Consider the following 20,519-nt stretch of genomic DNA (forward strand, 5'->3'; position numbering starts at 1 on the left):
TCCGAGATTAACTGTACAAATATTAGAAATCTCTTTCATGAACCTGAACAAATGTATGACACTACAACTAGAAGTTAATAACAGAGGGGCATATAGGGAAAAATAAATACCTATTGCAAACTATATACTAGTTAGTAGTATTTCAACGTTCTTTCATAAACCGTAACAAATGTACTATACCCATACTACAAGTCAACAACGGGGTGGGGGGGTGGTTAGGGATATGGGAGGATTTGAGTTTCCTTTTCATTTTTTTTTTCCTTCATCTTTATTTCTTTTCTGGAGTAATGAAAATGTTCTAAAAATTGAACAAAAATTAATTGTGCTGATGGATGCACAGCTGTATGATGGTACCAGGGCAACTGATTGTACACTTTGGATCTTTGGATAATTGTTTGGTATGTGAACAATCACACACACAAAAAAAAGTTCAGGGACTTGCAGGGTTGAATTAGACAACTTATTCTCGTGTCCAACTGGTAAAAGATAAAATTGATAAAGGCTTTAAGCTACAAATCTGTTAAAACTCAGCCTAGCGTCAAGTATGAAACCAAGGGTAGGGCCATTGTTATATATCATTAAAACTTATGAATGGATTAAAAAGGCTCCTAGAAATCATTTAGGGGGATAAAATATTTCAGTAAATATTAAGAGTGTGGCCCTCTAAACTAAGCCTGATATGTGCAAGGATACTGCAAGGAAATTTAGAAAGATATGTATTAACGAGAACTGTAGTTGTGGCTGCTGGCACATGAAACTGCCTGGAATCAAATAGATAAAAAGTTGATTAACTTTTTGAGAGAGTTTACTGACAAGGAAAGAAAGAGTCTGGACTAAAGCACATGTGAGTGTCTGAGTCACAAAATGACCCTTGGGTGTGGGGTACATGAGGGTTGATTGTATTATTTGCTCTATTTTTGTGTATGTTTTAAACTTTACATAATAAAGTTTTAAAAAAAATCCTGCCTCTTTAAAAAACCATGGTCAATGAAATAGACAAATTCCTAGAAACGCACAAACTACCTACACTGACCCAAGAAGAAATAGAAAATCTCAACAGACCAATAACAAGTAAAGAGATCAAATCTATAATTAAACAACTCCTAACAAAGAAATGCCCAGGACCAGATGGCTTCACAGGGGAATTCCACCAAACGTTCCAAAAAGACTTAACCCTAACTCTGCTTCAACTCTTCCAAAAACTTGAAGAGGAGATAAGAAGTCCTAATTCATTCTGTGAGGTATTACGCTCACACCAAATTCAGATATCACAAGAAAATTACAAACCAATTACCATTATGAATATAGATGCAAACATCTTCAAGAAAATATTAGCAAAACTGAATCCAACAACATAGCAAAAGGATTATATGCCTTAATCACCTGGGATTTATCCCAAGAATGCAAATGTGGTTCAACACAAGAAAATCCATTAATATAATATACCACATTAATAGAATGGAAGAAAAGAGTCCACATGATCATGTCAATTTACACAGAAAAGGAATATGACAAAATCCAACACCTTTCTTATAAAAACATGCAGAAAAAATAGGAATAGAAGGGAACTATCTCAAGATGGTAAAGGGCATATGTGAAAATCCCACAGGGACTATCATAATCAATGGTGAAAGACTGAAAGCTTTGCCCCTAAGATAAGGAATAAGATAAAGGTGCCTGCTATCACCACTGCTGTTCAACACTGTATGGAAGTGCTAGCCTGAGCAATTTAGCAAGAAAAACAACTGAAAGGCATTAAAATTGGAAAGGAAGAAGTAAAATTATCCCTATTAATAGATGCCATCATCCTATATTCAGAAAATCCAGAAGAAACTCCAAGAAAGCTACCAGAGCTAATAAACAGATTAAGCAAAACCATGGAGTACAAGATCAACATACAATAATCAGTGGTGTTTCTATACACAAGCAATGAATAATCCTAAAATGAAATCAAGTTCCATTTGATAGCTACACCATAGCAACTAAAAGAATCAAATATCTAGGAATAAATTTAACTGATTATGTAAAGGATGTGTACATGGAAAGTGACAACTCATTACTGAAAGAAATTAAATAAATGAAACTAAATAAAAGATATTCAACACTTGTGGATTGGAAGACTTAAGACTTCAATATTACTCAAAGAGATTTACAGATTGAATGCAATCCAATCAAAATTCCAACAATCGTCTTCAAATTCATATGGTATGGCAAGGGACCCCAAACAGCCAAAAGCATCTTGCAAAAGAACAAAAATTGGAAGACTCATATTTACCAAATTCAAAACTTATTACAAAGCTGCAGTAATCAAATCAGTATGGTTCTGGCAAAAGGACATACATAAAGACTAATGGAATAAAATGGAGAGTTTAGAAATAACCCATATATCTCTGGCCAATTGATTTTGACAAAAGAGTCAATTCCACTCAATGGGGAAAGAACAATATCTTCAACAAATCGTGCTGGGAAACCTGGACAACCACGTGCAAAAAACTGAAAGTGGTCTTCCACCTGACACCACACATGAAAATTAACTTAAAATAGATCGACAATCTAAATATAACAGCTAAAACTATAAACTCTTAGAGGAAAATATAGGGAAATATCTGCAGGAACTCATATAAGACAATGAATTCTTAAACTATACACCAAAAGCATGAGCAATGAAAGAACAAATAGATAAATGACTTCATCAACATTAAAACCTTATGTGCGGGGAGGAACCTAAGATGGCGACTAGGTGAGACAGAGAAAAAAACACCTCTGTGGAAAACACTAGGTAAAAAACCAGAAAGGACCCAGAACACCACTTCCAGAGTAGCACCAGCCGGACAAGTTCTGCTAAAGCCACAGGGAACGTGTGTTTGGTGAAACCAGGAGTCTGCATTCTGAAATGAGGGAGTGTGTCGGCTGAGTCCCTCGGCCACGCTGTGGTGTGGGGAAATGGTGGGATGACGTTTTAAAAAATAATAACAATAATAATAAATAAATAAATAAAGAAGCCCGGGAACAACTGCAGATAAGACGGGAGCAGTCTGGACTAACGCCTCGGTGTCTGGGGTGGAGGATACCCCTTCCCACACCCACTGCTGATTGTCTCGGGTCCAGGGGAGCAAAAGGGGAGATGCACGACTTGCAGCCGTTTCCCCAGCAGGCAGGGCTACTCCTTCCCGAGACCAAACACACAGCACAGAGCCGAGCCAAGAAACTAGCCTAACAGGGAGTCTTTCCCGCAGCACCGCTCACATAACACAATATCGGCCATGGACAGTGGCCTTGGATACACCCACAGCTGATTGTCCCGAAGCTGGGAGAGCGGAGCTGTGAGGAAAGGGGGAAGTTAACGCGTCCCATTCAACCATCTTTGAAGCGGGCTGGGAATGCCCCTACACAGCCCGGCGGCCCAGGGCTTCCCTGGAGGCTGGTGCGCACTTGTGACATGGCACAGCCTGCCCCCCCTCAGCAGAGGTCCTGGGAAAACATAGCAGGGAGGGGGGAACTGCTCGGAAATCCCAGGGAACCTACGCCAATACCAAGGACTTTTGTGTCAGCGGCAGAGAACAGCCTTAAATCTCCAGGAACACCTGGGAGGTTTGATTAACCTGCCCTTCCTCCCTAACCGCTCAGGCACACACCCCTCATTGAGGGCAGACAGCACCGACAACACACCCAAATTGAGTGCACCAAATGGACCTCAAAAGAATCAGATCCCCACACACCACAAAGTTGGGGAGAACTGACTTGAGGGGAATAAGTGACTCACAGACGCCATCTGCTGGTTAGTTAGAGAAAGTGTATGTCACCAAGCTGCAATTCTAACAAATTAAAGATCAAGTAAAGCAAATGCCAAGAGGCCAAAAACAACAGAAAATCTTAAAGCATATGATAAAACTAGACAACATGGAGAACCCGAACCCAAACACTCAAATCAAAAGATCCGAAGACACACAGTTCCTGGCAGAATTAATCAAAGAACTACAGACAAGCAATGAGATCATGGCACGGGATATAAAAGACTTGAAGAACAGCATGGCACAGAATATAAAAGACATAAAGAAGACCCTAGAAGAGCATAAAGAAGATATTGCAAGAGTAAATAAAAAAATAGAAGATCTTATGGAAATTTAAGAAACTGTAGGCCAAATTAAAAAGATTCTGGATACTCATAATACAAGATTAGAGGAAGCTGAACGACTCAGCAGCCTCGAGGAGCACAGAACAGAAAATGAAAGAACAAAAGAAAGAATGGGGAAAAAAATTGAAAAAATTGAAATGGATCTCAGGGATATGATAGATAAAATAGAATGTCCAAATTTAAGACTCATTGGTGTCCCAGAAGGGGAAGAAAAGGGTAAAGATCTAGAAAGAGTATTCGAAGAAATTGTTGGGGAAAACTTCCCAAACCTTCTACACAATATAAATACACAAAGCATAAATGCCCAGTGAACTCCAAATAGAATAAATTCTTACAAACCCACTCCAAGACATATTCTGATCAGACTATCAAATACTGAAGAGAAGGAGCAAGTTCTGAAAGCAGCAAGAGAAAAGCAATTCACCACATACAAAGGAAACAACATAAGACTAAGTAATGACTACTCAGCGGCCACCATGGAAGCGAGAAGTCAGTGGCATGACATATTTAAAATTCTGAGAGAGAAAAATTTCCAACCAAGAATACTTTATCCAGCAAAACTCTCCTTCAAATTTGAGGGAGAGCTTGAATTTTTCACAGACAAACAAATGCTGAGAGAATTTGCTAATAAAAGACCTGCCCTACTTCAGATACTAAAGTGAGCCCTACCGACAGAGAAACAAAGAAATGAGAGAGAGACATAGAGACTTTAAACAGACATATATAGAATATTACATCCCAGGTCACTGGGACACACATTCTTCACTAGTGATCACGGATCTTTCTCCAGAATGGACTGTATGTGGGGAAATAAAAACAAACCTCAATAAAATAAAAAATAAAAAAAATGAATTTGTTCAAAGCACATTCTCTGACCACAATGGAATACAAATAGAAGTCAATAACCATCAGAGACTTGGAGAATTCACAAACACCTGAATGATAAAAATGAGGGGGAGATGAAAACATTCCCGGATAATCAAAAGCTGAGGGACTTCATCACCAGTAGATCAGTCCTAAGCAGGCTGAAAGGAAGGGACACTAAACAATTGACTGAAACCACATGAAGAAATAAAGATTTCCAGTAAAGATCACATGGTAAATATAAAGACCAATACTACTGTATTGTTGATTTATAACGCCACTATTTACTTCCTACAGGATCTAAAATACATAAACTGTAATGATAAATCAGTGGTTTTGGACTCAGTGTAAAATATGTAATTCTTGACAAGAACTACATAAAGGTGGGGGAATGGAGGAGTATAGGAACACAGCTTACATGTCCTATTGAAGTTAAGTTGGTATCAAAGAAAAAACAAGATTGTTATAGATTTAAGATGTTAAATTTAAGCCCCATGGTAAACACAAAGAAAGTATCAGAGAATATGACCAAAGAGATGAAAAGTAGAGTAGGGGTTCCAAGAAGTGGGGGAAGGGGCAATGGGGAGTTAAGAAATGAGAGCAGGGTTTTTGTTTGGGGTGAAGGGAAACTTCTAGAAATGGATGGTCAGAAGGTGATAGCATTGCAACATTCTATATGTGATTAATCCCACTAATGGAATGCTAGGGAGGGGTGGACTAGGAAGATTTAGGCTATATATATCTTTCCACAGTGGAAAAAAAAAATAAGACAGTCTAAATAGATGACAATTAAATTACAAGGATGTTCCTAGATGGGATCTGAGGTCAGAGGAGAGGAGGCTCAAAGGGACACAGATGGGACACAAGGAAAAAAAAAAAAAAAAGGAAATATAGAATGTAAGCTTTATATCAATGCTGAATTTCTTGAACTTCTTAGCTGCGTTTAATGACACTGCATAAAATAATGTTCTTGTCCATGGGAAAGGTATATGTGAATTATATTGTTTGTTCAAAGATATGTGCAGCTTGCTCTCATATGTTCAGAGGCCAGAGCAATAGATGATGGGTGTTAGGGAGGGAGGGAGGGAGGGAGAGAGGGAGGGAAAGAAAGAGACAGTGGTGTGACAGGATCCTAAAGGTGATGGATCGGCATATCGGGGGAGGGGGGTTGGGGTATGATGGAGTTCTATGTATGAGGTTTGTACTGTTTTTACAACTTTCCTGTAAGATTGAACTTGTTTCAAAATAAAATTTATTATTAAAAACAAACAAAAAACCTTATGTGCATCATAAGATATTATCAAAAAAGTGAAAAGACACACTAAAGAACAGGAGAAAATATTTGGAAACCATATATCTGATAAGGATTAACATCTAGAATTTATAAAGAACTCCTAGAGCTCAATAACAAAAAGACAAACAACCAAATAAAAAATGGGCAAAGGATTTGAATATCCAAAGAAAATATACAAATACCAATAAGCACCTGAAAAGATGCTCAACAACATTAGGGAATGGCAAATCAAAACCACAATGAGATACCACCTCATACCCACTAGAATGGCTATTATTTTAAAAATGGAAAATAAGTGCTGGCAAAGATGCAGAGATATTGGAACCTTAGTACAGGCATACCTCATTTTATTGCATTTTGCTTTACTGTGCTTCACAGATATTGTGGTTTTTTCAATAACATTTGGGGCAACCCTACGTCAAGCAAGTCAACCAGTGCCACTTTTTCGAACAGCATGTGCTCTTTTTGTGCCTCTGTCACATTTTGGCAATTCTTGCAATATTTCAAACTTTTTCATTATTATTATATCTGTTATGGTGATCTTTGATGTTATCATTGTCCTTTTTTTGAGGTACCACTAACCACACTAATATAAGATGGTAAACTTAATTGATAAATGTTGTGTGTTGTTCTGACTTATCCTCCAACCGGCCATTCACCCAGCCCTCTCTCTCTCCTCAGGCCTCCCTATTCACTGAGATACAACATTGAAATTAGGCCAATTAATAACCCGATAGTGGCCTCTAAGTAAGTGTTCAAGTAAAAGGGAGAGTCGCAGATCTCTCACTTTAAATAAAAAGCTAGAAATGATTACGCTTAGTGAGCAAGGCATGGCAAAAACCAAGATAGGCTGAAAGCTAGGCCTCTTGCACCAAACAGTTAGCCAAGTTGGGAATGCAAAGGAAATTAAAAGTGATAATCCAACGAACACATGAATGATAAGAAAGCAAAATAGTTTTATTGCTGATATGGAAAAAAATTTAGTGGTCTGGATAGAATATCAAACCAGTCACAAAATTCCCTTAAGCCAAGCCTAATCCAGAGAAAGGAACTACCTTTCTTCAACTCTTTGAAGGCTGAGAGGAGTAAGGAAGTTGCAGAAGAAAAGTATGAAGTTAGCAGAGATTTTGGTATATGAGGTTTAAAGGAAGAAGCCATCTCCATTACATCAAAGTAAAGACAAAGCAGTAAGTGCTGATGAAGATAGCCACACTAAACAACAGATTTTCAATGTAGATGAAACAGCCTTCTATTGGAGGTAGATGCCATCTAGGACTTTCACAGTTAGAAAGACATAGCTAATGCCTAGCTTCAAAGCTTCAGAGGACAGGTTTACTTTCTTCTTGGGGCTAATGCAGCTGGTGAGTATAGGTTGAAGCCAAGGCTCATTTACCATTTTGAAAATCTTAGGACCCTTAAAAATTATGCTAAATCTACTCTGCCTGTGCCCTTTAAATGGAACAAAGCCTGGATGACAGCACATCTGTTTACAACATGGTTGAATGAACATTTTAAGCCCACTGCTGAGTTTCTGCTCAGAAAAAAAAATATTCCTCTCAAGATGCCACCACTCATTGACAATGCATCTGGTCACCCAAGAACTCTGATGGAGAAGTACAGTGAGATGAATCTTGTTTTCAGGCCTGCTAATACAATATCCATTCTGCAGCCGATGGACCTAAGAGTCATTTTGACTTTCAATTCTTATTATTTAAAAAACATTTCGTAAGGCTATAGCATCTTTAGTAAAGATGCTGTGAACATCATTGAAAATGGCAACAAAGGATTTAGAATATTACATAAACTTAGATGATAAAGCAGACAGGATTTGAGAGGATTGATTCTAATTTTGAAAGGAGTTCTACTCTGGGTAAAATGCTATCAGTCTTGTATGCTATAAAGAAATGATTCATGAAAGGAAGGGTCAATTGATGCAACCAACTTCATTGTTGTGCTATATTAAGAAATTGCTACAGTCACCCCAGCCTTCAGCAACCATCCTGATGAGTCATCAGTCTTCAACATTGAGGCAAGATCCTCCACTAGCAAAAAGATTATGACTCAGTGAAAGCTCAGATAATGGTTAGCATATTTTAGCAATTTTAAAATTAAGATAGGTACATTGTTTTTCTTGGACTTAACACTATTGCACATTTAGTAGACCACAGTATGGTGTAAACATAACTTTTATATGCACCAGTAAACCAAAAAGTTAATGTGACTCACTTAATTGCAATATTCACTTTATTTTAGTGGTCTGGAATCAATCCTGCAATATCTCCAAGGTATGCCTTTACAGATGTTTTGCTTCCAGACCTGCTGTGGTGGCAGCCCCACCCCATCCAAGCACTTGTACAGTGGCTGGCTCTCCCTGAAAACTGAGTTATAGCCACACCCTCTCTAAGCATTGGGATGGTGGCACTTGGCCTGAACAATGGCATAAGGCCTGCCCCATCTGAGTACAGGGCCAGATCTGCCCTTTCCTCAGATGTGGGTGGGCACTCTCCTGGCTTGAGGAAATCTTTTCAGTCCAGACCTTTGATTTCATAATTCTGCCCTTGAAGTCATTCTTCCTTCAATTGTCCCTTCTCTAGCCCCTTTATTTCAGTGGTCTGCTTATATAAGTTTTCCAAAAACCTCGCCAGCTTTGCATGCACTTCCAGCGGGTCTAAACTATCAGACAATAAAACTTTCCAAAGAACCTTCCTACATAACTGCATTTCTGATCTTTACTACTACTAAAATGGCTGACTGGATCCATGTTCAGCCACATCGTCTTTAGTATAGGGTTGTTCAGTGAAACCCTCACTTGGAACCCTATTCTCTGAGGAGTCACTTCCTAAAAGCTCAGGGAAGTCCCTGATAGAGCCACTTCTGGCTCTAGTCTCAGAGCACACCATCTGGGTAGTCAAAGAATTTTCAAAATCATCAATTGCTCTTTCTGCTTAAGAGTTCAATTCTCAACTTATCCCTTTCTTCTCACATTTTACATTAGTGGAAAGGAGAAGCCAGGCTGCACCTTTCACACTTCCCTTAGAAATCCCCTCAGCTAAATATTCAAGTTCATCGCTTACAAGTTCCACTTTCAATACAACATCAGAAAACAATTTTTCCAAGTTCTCTGCTACTACATAACAAGGATCACCTTTCTTCTAATTTCTAATACACATTCATCATTTGCTGCTAAGTCCTCATCAGAAGTAACTTTAACATCCACATTTCTACCAAAAGATTCTTCAAAGTAATAGAGGCTTTTTCTATCAAGTGCCTCACAATTAATTCTTCCAGCCTCTACCCATTACCCAATTTCAAATCTGTTTCCACATTTTCAAGTATGTGAATTTCATTTCAGGCACCCCACTTTCTGGTAAGAAAAACGGTATTAGTTTCCCAGCTGCTAAAACAAATACCATACAATTAGTTGGTTTAATAGAGATTTATTGGCTCACAGTTTCAGAGGCTAGAAGGCTTGCTTCCTCCATGGTCAGTATCTTCTGACTTGTTGGCAATCTTTGGGGTTCTTTGGCTTTTCGATCACATGGCAATGCACCTGGAAGGATCTTCTCCTTTCCCTTCCTGGTTCTGCTGACTTCCAGTTTCTTGCTGTACTTCTTGGCTTCTTCACCCATGTCCAATTTCCTTTGCTTATGAGGACTTCAGCCATATTGGATTAAGGTCCACCCTCATTCAGTTTGGGCACACCTTAACTAATAATGTTTTTAAAGGTCCTATTTACAAATGGGTTCACACCCACAGTAGGCCTGATGTGTACAATCTACTCTAATAAGTTCAGAAAATAAGATGGATGGACAGATGGATGGATGGACAATGGATAGATGGATGGTATGATGGTTTGACGCTGTTATGTACCCCAGAAAAGGCCATGTTCTTTTAATCCATTCTTGTGGGTGCAGACCTATTGTGGGTGGGACCTTTGATTAGGTTATTTCTAATCAATTGAGATGTGACTCACCCAATTCAAGGTGGGTGTTTATCCTTTACTAGAGTCCTTTATGAAGAGAAAAGAAAGAAAAAAGCCAAAAGAGTTCAGAGAAAGAAACACCCAGAGAGCTTGGAGAGAAAGCCCCTGGAGGAGCTGACAGAGGGAGCCACTGGAACCAGAAGCTGAAAACAATGAGACCTGGGAACAAAGGAACAGCAGATGCCGGCCATGTGCTTTGCCAGCTGACAGAGAAAACCTGATGCAGCAGCCTGTCTTCAGAGAAGGTATCATTCTGTTGATGCCTTAACTGGGACATTTTCATGGCTTTATCACTGTAAATTTGTAAGCTAATAAACCCCCATTGTTAAAAACCAGTCTATTTCTGGTATGTTGCATTTTGGCAGCTTTAGCTAACTGAAATGGATAGATAGATGAATAGATGGAAGGACAGATAGATCAATACATGGATAGAATGATACAGCACATGGAGCAAAATATTAAAACTGATGGAACTATGTAGCAAGAGGGGCGATATGTTGAGTTCTCTGTATGGATTTCGTTTTATTTTTGTAACTGTACTGTAAGTTTGAAATTATTTCAAAATAAAAGTTTAAGAGAAAAAAAAACATGGCCATTGGAGTTCAACATTCTATAGGCAGGAAGCAGGCTACAAATATTTCTCAGCTCCCAAGGACCTCATTTTTTCCATTTCCCAATGGAAACGGAAAGACCTCTTAGAAGGTTGAACCAAAGTCCACAAAAATAATTAATTGCAAAGTCCTTTTCAGGGAGCAAAATTAAACAGGAATGGATCCAGGTTTTGTGGGCTTTTAGTTTATACAATTTGGGGGGCCTCTCTAAGAAAAAGAACTACAAAATTATGAAAACAAATGTCTATAGCCACTTTAATTATACCCTACACAATAAAATATATATACAGTGCTTTGGGCTCCTTAGAGGGGCTCCTACAAATAAGAGACCCTGAAGTTTAAACTCTTTTCGTTTCATGGTCAAGCCATCTCTGGAATTGGGGCCTCCACATGCCTAGTTGGATTTCAGAATTGCTATGGACCAGTGCTGTCTGTGGCTCCCATTCCTCAATTTCTAAATGGGAGTATTTGCTCTGGCAATCCTGTTCTGTTCCATTAATGTATACTGGGTGTGTATAAGGCAGATTGTTGGTCTTTTTGTCTGTAGGTCTCTGGATCAAGAGAAGCAATTTCCAAATTCAAAAAAAAAAAGACTACATGCATCATCTAGAGATCCTAAACTTTGAGCTTGGTTCATTGATTGATTGGAAGTTTTAAGCTCCCTTGGAAAGGAAGACTGTAAAATCTGTGCATGAAGAACAGTCAATAACATATTTGATAACCAAAAGGCCAAATTGTGGTACTAGTTTCAGGTCCTTACCAACCCTTCTTGGACATGTAGCATTAGAGAGAAGTACACCTCTGTTTCTTAAGCTGCTGAGATGGGGGTTATTTGCTCCCTAGACTACCTAGCCTATGAAATTCAGTGAGTAATGTAGTTCACGCATTCTGTTGTTTTAATAGTTTAATTGAAAAAGAATATATAAATATGGAAGAAAATTATAATTAAAAATCTTACCCATGTCTAACAATCATCATTTCATATGTCTGAATCATTTTTTCAAGAAAAAATTTAACAGGCTGAAGATTATGTACATTGCAGGCTTCATGAGCACATTCCAAAAATTCCTGAAATAAAGGAAAATGGAGTGAGTTTCTATGTTTCTACAAAAGTATAATATAAAACATGTCATATATGTCTTACAAATGTAGATTTTTCATTTAGAAACAAGAAAATTGTATCTTCTTACATTGATAAATTATTAAAACATTTTTCAAATTAAAAGAAAGAACAAATGGAGCAACAATATTCTTAAATCATTAGTATTCCCCATTATAAATTATTAACAATCATGGCATCACAGTTTTGGGTGTATGCTTCATGAAAATATCTCCTTTTAATGGTGTTTTCCAGAATCCCAGTTTTGGTTAGGACATAGAAGGACTTACCATTCAATCTCTCACTGTAATAATTAGAAATAAACAGAAGCTAAAAAAAGTCATTAACATTTAAAAATCTAGGAGAGCTTCGGATTAAAATAAGTCTAAAGGAACTAAATTTCAGAAAGGAGTAAGCCTTTCCTAGGTGAGCACTGATCAATAGCTGCTTTTCCCCCTGGGGATATTTGTCAAGTTTGGATATGGGTGGGCAAGGATTGGCCCTGTTATATAGAGGGACTTTGCTGGAGTAAGGAGAAACCAACAGGGATTTTAAGTCACATGAGCATGTGTGTGATAGACTGGAATCTGAAAGAGCTCTAAATGCAAAGTTGGTTTTCCCTACTACCCATTCTTTTGGTGAGTGTGTGGTAACACAGAAGACCAAGGGGCTGAGCTGGAAAGGCAGAGAGATCTCTTGAGTCTCAGGATGCTTAGATCCCAAAATCCTACCAGAGAAAGGGGTCTGCAATACAGCAGGACAATTCGCACTCTGAAGACATTTGAAACCAGAGGTAAACTAAGGCTTGATAATGCTGCAACAAAACTCTGATGTAGGTCAACTACTCTTTTAATTGACCAGTAACTTAACCTAGTAACCTGGCTGTGGCAGGTTGACTTATGTACTCTAAAAAACACTTGTTCTTGATCTTAATCTATGTCCTTGTGGATGTGAATCCCATGTAAACAGGACCTCTTTAAGATATTATTTTTAGATAGTGTGGCCCCACCGAATGAGGGTGAGTCTTAATGTGGATTACCAGAAATCTTATAAAAAGAAAGTCAAAAGAAGGAGCCAGAAGCAGGAAGTCAGCAAGAACCCAGAGGATAATAGAGAAGACATGGCCATGTGACATGAAAGGCAAGGAACTTCAAGGGTTGCCAGCAAGCCTTGCCAATATTTAGATTTTGGACTTCTTCCAGCCTCAAAACTGTGAGCCAGTAAATTCCTGTTGTTTAAGTCAACCCACTGTGTGATATTTGTGATAACAGCTCAGGCAAACTATGACACCTAACAGAGGAAAAGATACGGTTTTTCAGGAGGAAAATACCAGTAGTTTGGCCTCTACAAATACTTACATGTAATATTTGGCATACAATCAAAACTTACAGGGCTTGAGAAGAAGGAACTGAGAAGCAGCAGACAAGAACTTTAAAATATTTTTTATAAATATAATAAAGAAAATAGACAATAAGATGGAGAAATAGATAAAAAGATGGAGAATTTCAGTAAGGAAAGTGGAATCTCTAAAAAGAACCAAATACCTGAAATGAAGAATTCATTGGATGTGCTTATCAGAAAACTAGGTAAACTTATAAGAACAGTAGATAAGACTACATGTGCTTATCAGAATCTATGAAAGAAATGATAATCTTGAAAACAGGTCAATAAAAATTATCCAAACTAAAGCACAGAGAGAAAATAATAAAAAGCAAAAACAAACAAACAAAAAACAGTGCTTGCCAAGACATGTGAGACAATATCAAACATGTAATTATAGTCTCAGAAGAAGAGGGTAGAAGAAATATTTAAAACTGTTAAATATTGTTTTAATATTTAACTGGAGAAAGACATCAAACCACAGATTCAAGAAGTGCAGAAAATCTCAAGCAGGATATATACAAAACAAAATATATTTTGCACCATGCACATATTCAAAATGCTAAAAACCAAAGAAAAAGATACAATATTAAAAGCAGCCAGAAGGGGCAAACACATTATATTCAGAGTGGCATAAATAAGAAAAATGCCTGACTTCTAAGTACAACAATGATAGCCAGGAGTCAACAGAATAACACCTTTAAATGCAGGAAGGAAGGAAGGAAGGAAGGAAGTAAGGGAGGGAGGGAGGAAGGAAGGAAGGAAGGAAAGAAAAAACATCTACCAACCTAGAATTCTATACCCAGTAAAAATATTCTTCAAAAATGAATATGAGATAGATACTTTCAGACAAATAAAGGCCGAAAATTTGTTGCCAGAAGGGTCCCCACCAACACACACACAAGAAATACTAAAGAAAGTTCTTTAGATTGAAGGGGAAAGATCCCAGATGAAAGCACATACATGCTGGAAGGAATTCAAAAACAATGAAAACAGTAAATGTAAGGAAAATTAAATTTTTTTTCAAATACTAACAACTAAAGGAAAAATAATAATGTTATTGTGGAGTTTATAACATATGTGGAGTTTATAACACACGTAGAATTAAAATAGATGGCAACAGGAGGGAGAAAACATGGTGGCATAGAAAGAAGTGGAAAACTGTTAGTCCCCCCGAGAACAATTCATAAATGACCAAAAAACTAGTAAATAACCAGGAATAACTGTGGGGAGACAAACGTGATTGCCCACTCATCATCCACCAACTTGAATTGAGAGGAATGCCCGAGATCGCAGCATAAAATCTGTAAGTAAAACTGCGGACCCACACTGAGAGCAGAGAGCCTAGAGCCGAAAGCCCCTCCCTCACAGAGGCCTTGCGGTGCTAGAGAGCAGCACTCTCTCAGCCCAGCTCCAACTGGGGTTTTAATGTTAACTGCTCAATACAGACAGCGAATCCTCAACAAGCAGACAGAGGCTTTTGGGGACAACTGGCCTTGGGAGAGTCGGGGGACATATCTGTCTCAGGATGAGAAGCCCAGAGGCTGACGGGTGAACCCGGGAGCTTTTCTGTCCCTTCTGCTTTCTGTGGAGAAAACTGCATCTGCTTTCAGCCCGCAGTGCTTTGCAGTAAAGACAGACTCAGCTATTTTAAAATCAAAATACTTTGATCAGCAGAGTCAAAGAAACAAAGAACTTCCTGATAGGCAGTGACCTCTTTGGAGGGGGCATAGCTTCCCAAAGGAAAGGGAGGGGCCCAGCTTTACTGCCCGCCTTTCCGGAACCAGACCCCAAAGCCTGGGGGAGGAGAGCCACAGGCCACACCCCCTTACACAGGCGGTGACAGACTGCACCTGCCAAACAGAAAAGCACAGGTGTTATTAATCCTCTAAGAAAAACCATCAGGGGAACCAGATACTGAATATTTCCTCCTTCTGTGACCTGAACCTGTTCTCATCTGGGAAAAACTGATTGGGGTGGCCTAGGAGGTCAGATGCCTAGAAAACAGAAAACTACAACCTACACTAACAAAAACAAAGCTATAACCCAGTCAAAGGAACAAACATACACTTCAACTGAGATACAGCAACTTAAACAACTAATGCTAAATCAATTCAATAACTTTAGAGAATATTTCACAAAAGAGATAGAGGCTGTAAAGTAAACACTGAGCATATATATGGCAGGAACTGAAAGTTCAAAAAAAACAACTAGTAGAATCTAAGGAAATGAAAGGCACAACACAAGAGATGAAAGACACAATGGAAACATACAACAGCAGACATCAAGAGGCAGAAGAAAACACTCAAGAACTGGAGAACAAAACACCTGAAAGCCTACACACAAAGGAGCAGATGGAGAAAAGAATGAAAAAATATGAGCAACATCTCTGGGAACTTAAAGATGAAACAAAATACAAGAATCTACATATCATTGGTATCCTGGAAAGGGAAGAGAAGGGAAAAGAGGTAGAGGCAATAATAAAGGAACTAATCAATGAAAATTTCCCATCTCTTATGAAAGACATAAAACTACAGATCCAAGAAGTTCAGTGTACTCCAAACAGAATAGATCTGAATAGGCCTACGCCAAGACACTTAATAATCAGATTATCAAATGTCAAAGACAAAGAGAGAATCCTGAAAGCAGCAAGAGAAAAGCAATCCATCACATACAAAGGAAGCTTGATAAGACTATGTGCAGATTTCTCAGCAGAAACCATGGAGGCAAGAAGGAATTGGTGTGATATATTTAAGACACTGAAAGAGAAAAACCTCCAACCAAGAATCCTATATCCAGCAAAGCTGTCTTTCAAATATGAGGGAGAGCTCAAAATATTTTCTGACAAACAGACAATGAAAGACTTTGTGAACAAGACACCTGCCCTACAGGAATTACTAAAGGGAGCAATGCAGAGTGATAAGAGAAGACGGGAGTGTGTGGTTCAGAATACAATTTTGGGAGATGGTAGCACAGCAACGTAAGACAACTGAACAAAGATAGCTATGTATACGGTTGAGAGAGGAAGGTTGGGAGCATGTGAGACACCAGGAGAAAGGAGGAAAGATAAAGAATGTGACTGTGTAACTTGGTGAAATCTAGTGTTCAACAATTATGATAAAATGTACAAATATGTTCTTTTACGAGGGCAACAAGCAAATGTCAACCTTGCAAGCTGTTAAAAATGGGGAGGCATTGGGGGAGAGATGCAATCAATCTAAACTAGAGACTGTAACTAACAGAATCATTGTATTATTCTTCCTTTAATGTAACAAAGGTGATATACCAAGGTAAATGCAGATAACAAGGGGGGATAGGGGAGGCAAGATAGACACTTGACATTAGTGGTGTTGTCTGACTCTTTACCCTACTTTGATTTAAGGTTATTTTCCATTTTGCTGCTTCCTAGCTGTCATCTTTTTTTCCTCTTTCTTTCGCCTCTCTAGCTTCTTTGACTCTCCCTCCTGCCTTGTGGAAGAAATGTAAATGCCCTTTTATAGATAGTGGTGAAGGTGGTGAACACATAAATATATGACCATACAGAGAACCATCGATTATTTACTTAGGATGGAATGTATGGTGAGTGAACAAAACCATATATAAAAAAAAAAAAAATGGGTTGATGACAAAACCTTGAGGGCAATATACTGAGTGAAATAAGCCAGACACATAAGGACAATTATTGCAGGGTCTCACTGATAGGAACTAATTATAATATGTAAACTCATAGACATGAAATATAAGGTACCAAGATATAGGATGAGGCTTAACAATGGGGAGCGGTTGCTTAGTATGAGCAGAATGTTCAACTAGGATGAACTTAAATGTTTGGAAATGAACAGAGGTGTCGGTAGCAAGATGTGAGAATAACTAACAGTGCCAAATGGTGCGTGAATGAGGTGGAAAGGGGAAGCTCAGAGTCGTATATGTCACCAGAAGGAAAGTTGGAGGTCAAAAGATGGGAATGTATAAAACTGAATCCTATGGTGGGCAACATCCATGATCAAATGTAGAAATACTAGAAATCACTTCCATGAACCAGAACAAAGGTATGACAATACAATTAGAAGTTAATAATAGAGGGGCATATAGGGAAGAAATATATACCTATTGCAAACTATATACTACAGTTAGTAGTATTTCAACATTTTTTTATAAACAGTAACAGATGTGCGGTTGCGTCTACTGCGTCGGGGGGCGGCCAGTTGCTGAACCCTCGGCTCTCGGCGTTGCTCGGAGGGTACCGGCGGCGGGGGCTCTTTCCCGGAGGCGAAGGCGAGGCGGGGGACTTGGCCAGGTCCCCGGCGGTGGCGTGCAAGGTGTGGAGGGCGGCGAGAGGAAACAGGCGGGACGCTTTTCTTTGAGGGTGGGGAAGCCGAGAGCGTTTATTAGGGGAGAGTACACGTTTATATAGGGCGGTTTAGAGGGCAGGCTAGCTGTAGGGGTTAAAGGCTTGGATTGGTTCTGAGAGGGCGCGGAGGTCGTTTGAAAAGGGCGGGAGTTGCTCCGGCAACGGGGAGGGCGGGAGTTGCTCTGGTAACGGGGAGTGGGCGGGCAAGGTAAAGGGGGCGGTTTTCTCCGGCAAGCCTCTCCTGACAGTTGTACTTTGGGGTGAGGAAATGGGGCCTGCATCCGGCTCCACTTTCTCAGGCCCGGGGGGCTGTGGAGGGCGCTACCGCCCGTGCCCACCACTCTCCCCAGGGGCGGATCCGGTCCCCTGGCCCAGGCCCGCCAAGTTGAAGCACGTAATCAGTATCCCGCACAGATGTACTATACCAATACTACGAGTCAACAATTGAGGGGGGGTGGTTAGGGATAGGGGAGGATTAGAGTTTCCTTTTCTTTTTTTCTTTTTTCATCTTTCACTTTATTTCTTGTCTAGAGTAATGAAAAGTTTCTAAAAATTGAACAAAAAGTAAGTGTGGTGATGGATGCACAGCTGTAAGAGGGTACCAGGGGCAACTGATTGTACACTTTGGATCTTTGGATAATTGTATGGTATCTGAACAATCCCAATAAAAATTGAAAAAAAAAAAAAAATAGATGGCAACAATAGCACAATGGGCAGGCAAGGGTGGATAATAGAATTAAACCATTGAGGGTTTTTATATTGTGAAATGGTAGAGTACCAATTAGAACTAAATTAGTAAAAAGCCAAGGATGCATATCACAATCTGTAGTGACCAAGGTATAACTAAAAAGCCAACACAAATAAAATAGAATGATAAAAAAAATTATTTGAAATTCAAAAAAAGTAGTTCAGTAAAGGAAAAATATAGGATAGAATATATGGGAAAATAGCAAAGAAAAACAAGATATTATATTTAATAGTTTTTTCAAACTGGAATCTATGGATTCCTGGATCTATAGTTAATACTCATGGGAGTCCAAGAGCTCTCCAAAAGAATGTTAAAATTTTGCATTTTCATTTTGATTTTTAAAATCATATTAGCATATCCCAAACCACCTTAATAATCTCCTTAACCTGGTAGAAGTTCTAGTCTTGAGAATTTTTTCGAAAGGCTAAAATGTAAACGATGCATTTAAGCAAGTTATGCCTTAATAATATGACAGCTCGAAGAGATTTTATAATAACATTAATAGAGAGAAGTGGAAGAATTGAATTATCACATGGCAAAAGGTACCCAATATATGCTAAATTCAAAAGAATTCTCCCTGTACATTTTACCATAGAAATTACCATAAAGTGGCCATTTAGTTCTAGTCACACATTATCATCTATCCAATTAAATCAATTGTGTTAAACTGAATTTTATTGAGATTGTTTTGTTAATTCATTTTTAAATTTATTTTGCTTTTAATTATATAACATCTATAAAGAGCAGACACTTATGTGAGTATATAGTTAGGCATCATTATATGTCTATAATATATTTAATAAAATTGGAAATTATTATGCTAACTATAGGATGTTTTTCCATCTTTTCTACTTGCTGAAATTCACAATAGTGTTGTATTATACTTACTAGCAATTATTATAAACCATAATACAGGAAATAAAATATTTGTTCTCTTACATGGAACATTTTAACCCAAATCTTGTTAACCCTTGTATCATATAACAGAAGGCACTAAAACTCAGTCAGATTAGATTATCCTCCAAACAGAATAATTTCTTTCATTAAATAAAATCTGGTAAACTACTGGGTCATCTAATGACTTTATTGTGCAAAATAGGTCATTTCCACAGGGTTACTTACATTATAATCAGCCTCAGGAAGTTTAATACCAGGAAATAAGTCACTAGTTATTCCATTAAATAAGGGAATATCATGTGACAGAAACTTTGGTTCATTTACATCTTTAATTGATCGAAGAAGCTAAAATAACCCAAAGAAAAGCAATATAAGTTCATTGCCAACATTTCCCCCACCCCCTAAAAAAGTCAAAGTTTATTTTACATTACTCCATGGAATCACTATACTAAGAAGCCAATACTGTTTATCAAGCCAAAGGTCCTTGTATTCATATTGAATACAGTGAATAGCATAACCCCAAAAGTATCATTTCAACATCACGTAAAAAGAATTGAAGCAATAACCCTCCTAATTGCCTATTTATAGCTCCTGACCAATCTTACTAAAAAGAAGTTTTAGGAATTAATCTTTCTACTGAACCTTTAACAATGTATGCATTTATTTAATACTTACAAGTATATCTTCATTTTCATTTGGATATTTTAGTTTTAGGTTTCCAGCAGCCACTAAAACTGCTTTTACTGCTCGCATTCCATAGTCATAATGAAATTGCGATGAGAGCTGCTCTGAGCATAACCTGTAGGTCATTACTATCTTCACAGACAGAGGTTTTGCATTCAAAAAGCCATAGGAGTAGAGGGAGATTTCTGCTATAAGGGCATAGTTTGGAACCATCATAGCCACTGTTCTAAAAAGTACCTGAAGCATATAATAATGAAATACATTATTTACATAAAGGAAACCATTTTAAAAGCTGAGCATAAGCATCCAATGAGACTGTGTTGATATTCAAGTTTCTTCTCCAAATGCAGCACCTTTTCATAAACTCTAATTTTTTCAGTAGTACTTTTAATATTTTTATGTACTTCAATATTTTTTAGACACCTAAAAATGTTTTTGGAGGTTTGCCTTACAGGAAATAGAATAGGTAAAAGT

The 20,519-nt window shown here is 38.2% G+C and overlaps 1 protein-coding gene across 1 annotated transcript in view; it reads right to left on the reverse strand.

Annotated features, from left to right (window-relative positions):
• DNAH12 (dynein axonemal heavy chain 12) overlaps window positions 1–20,519 on the reverse strand; it is a 304,653-nt gene that overhangs the window by 156,036 nt on the left and 128,098 nt on the right. Inside the window, 3 exon segments of the mRNA XM_037798810.1 lie at window positions 11,845–11,954; window positions 19,587–19,706; window positions 20,037–20,282. Coding sequence (XP_037654738.1) covers window positions 11,845–11,954; window positions 19,587–19,706; window positions 20,037–20,282 — 476 coding nt within the window.

The sequence above is a fragment of the Choloepus didactylus genome, chromosome 1, assembly GCF_015220235.1.
Source record: "Choloepus didactylus isolate mChoDid1 chromosome 1, mChoDid1.pri, whole genome shotgun sequence".
NCBI classification, from domain to species: Eukaryota; Metazoa; Chordata; class Mammalia; order Pilosa; family Megalonychidae; genus Choloepus; species Choloepus didactylus.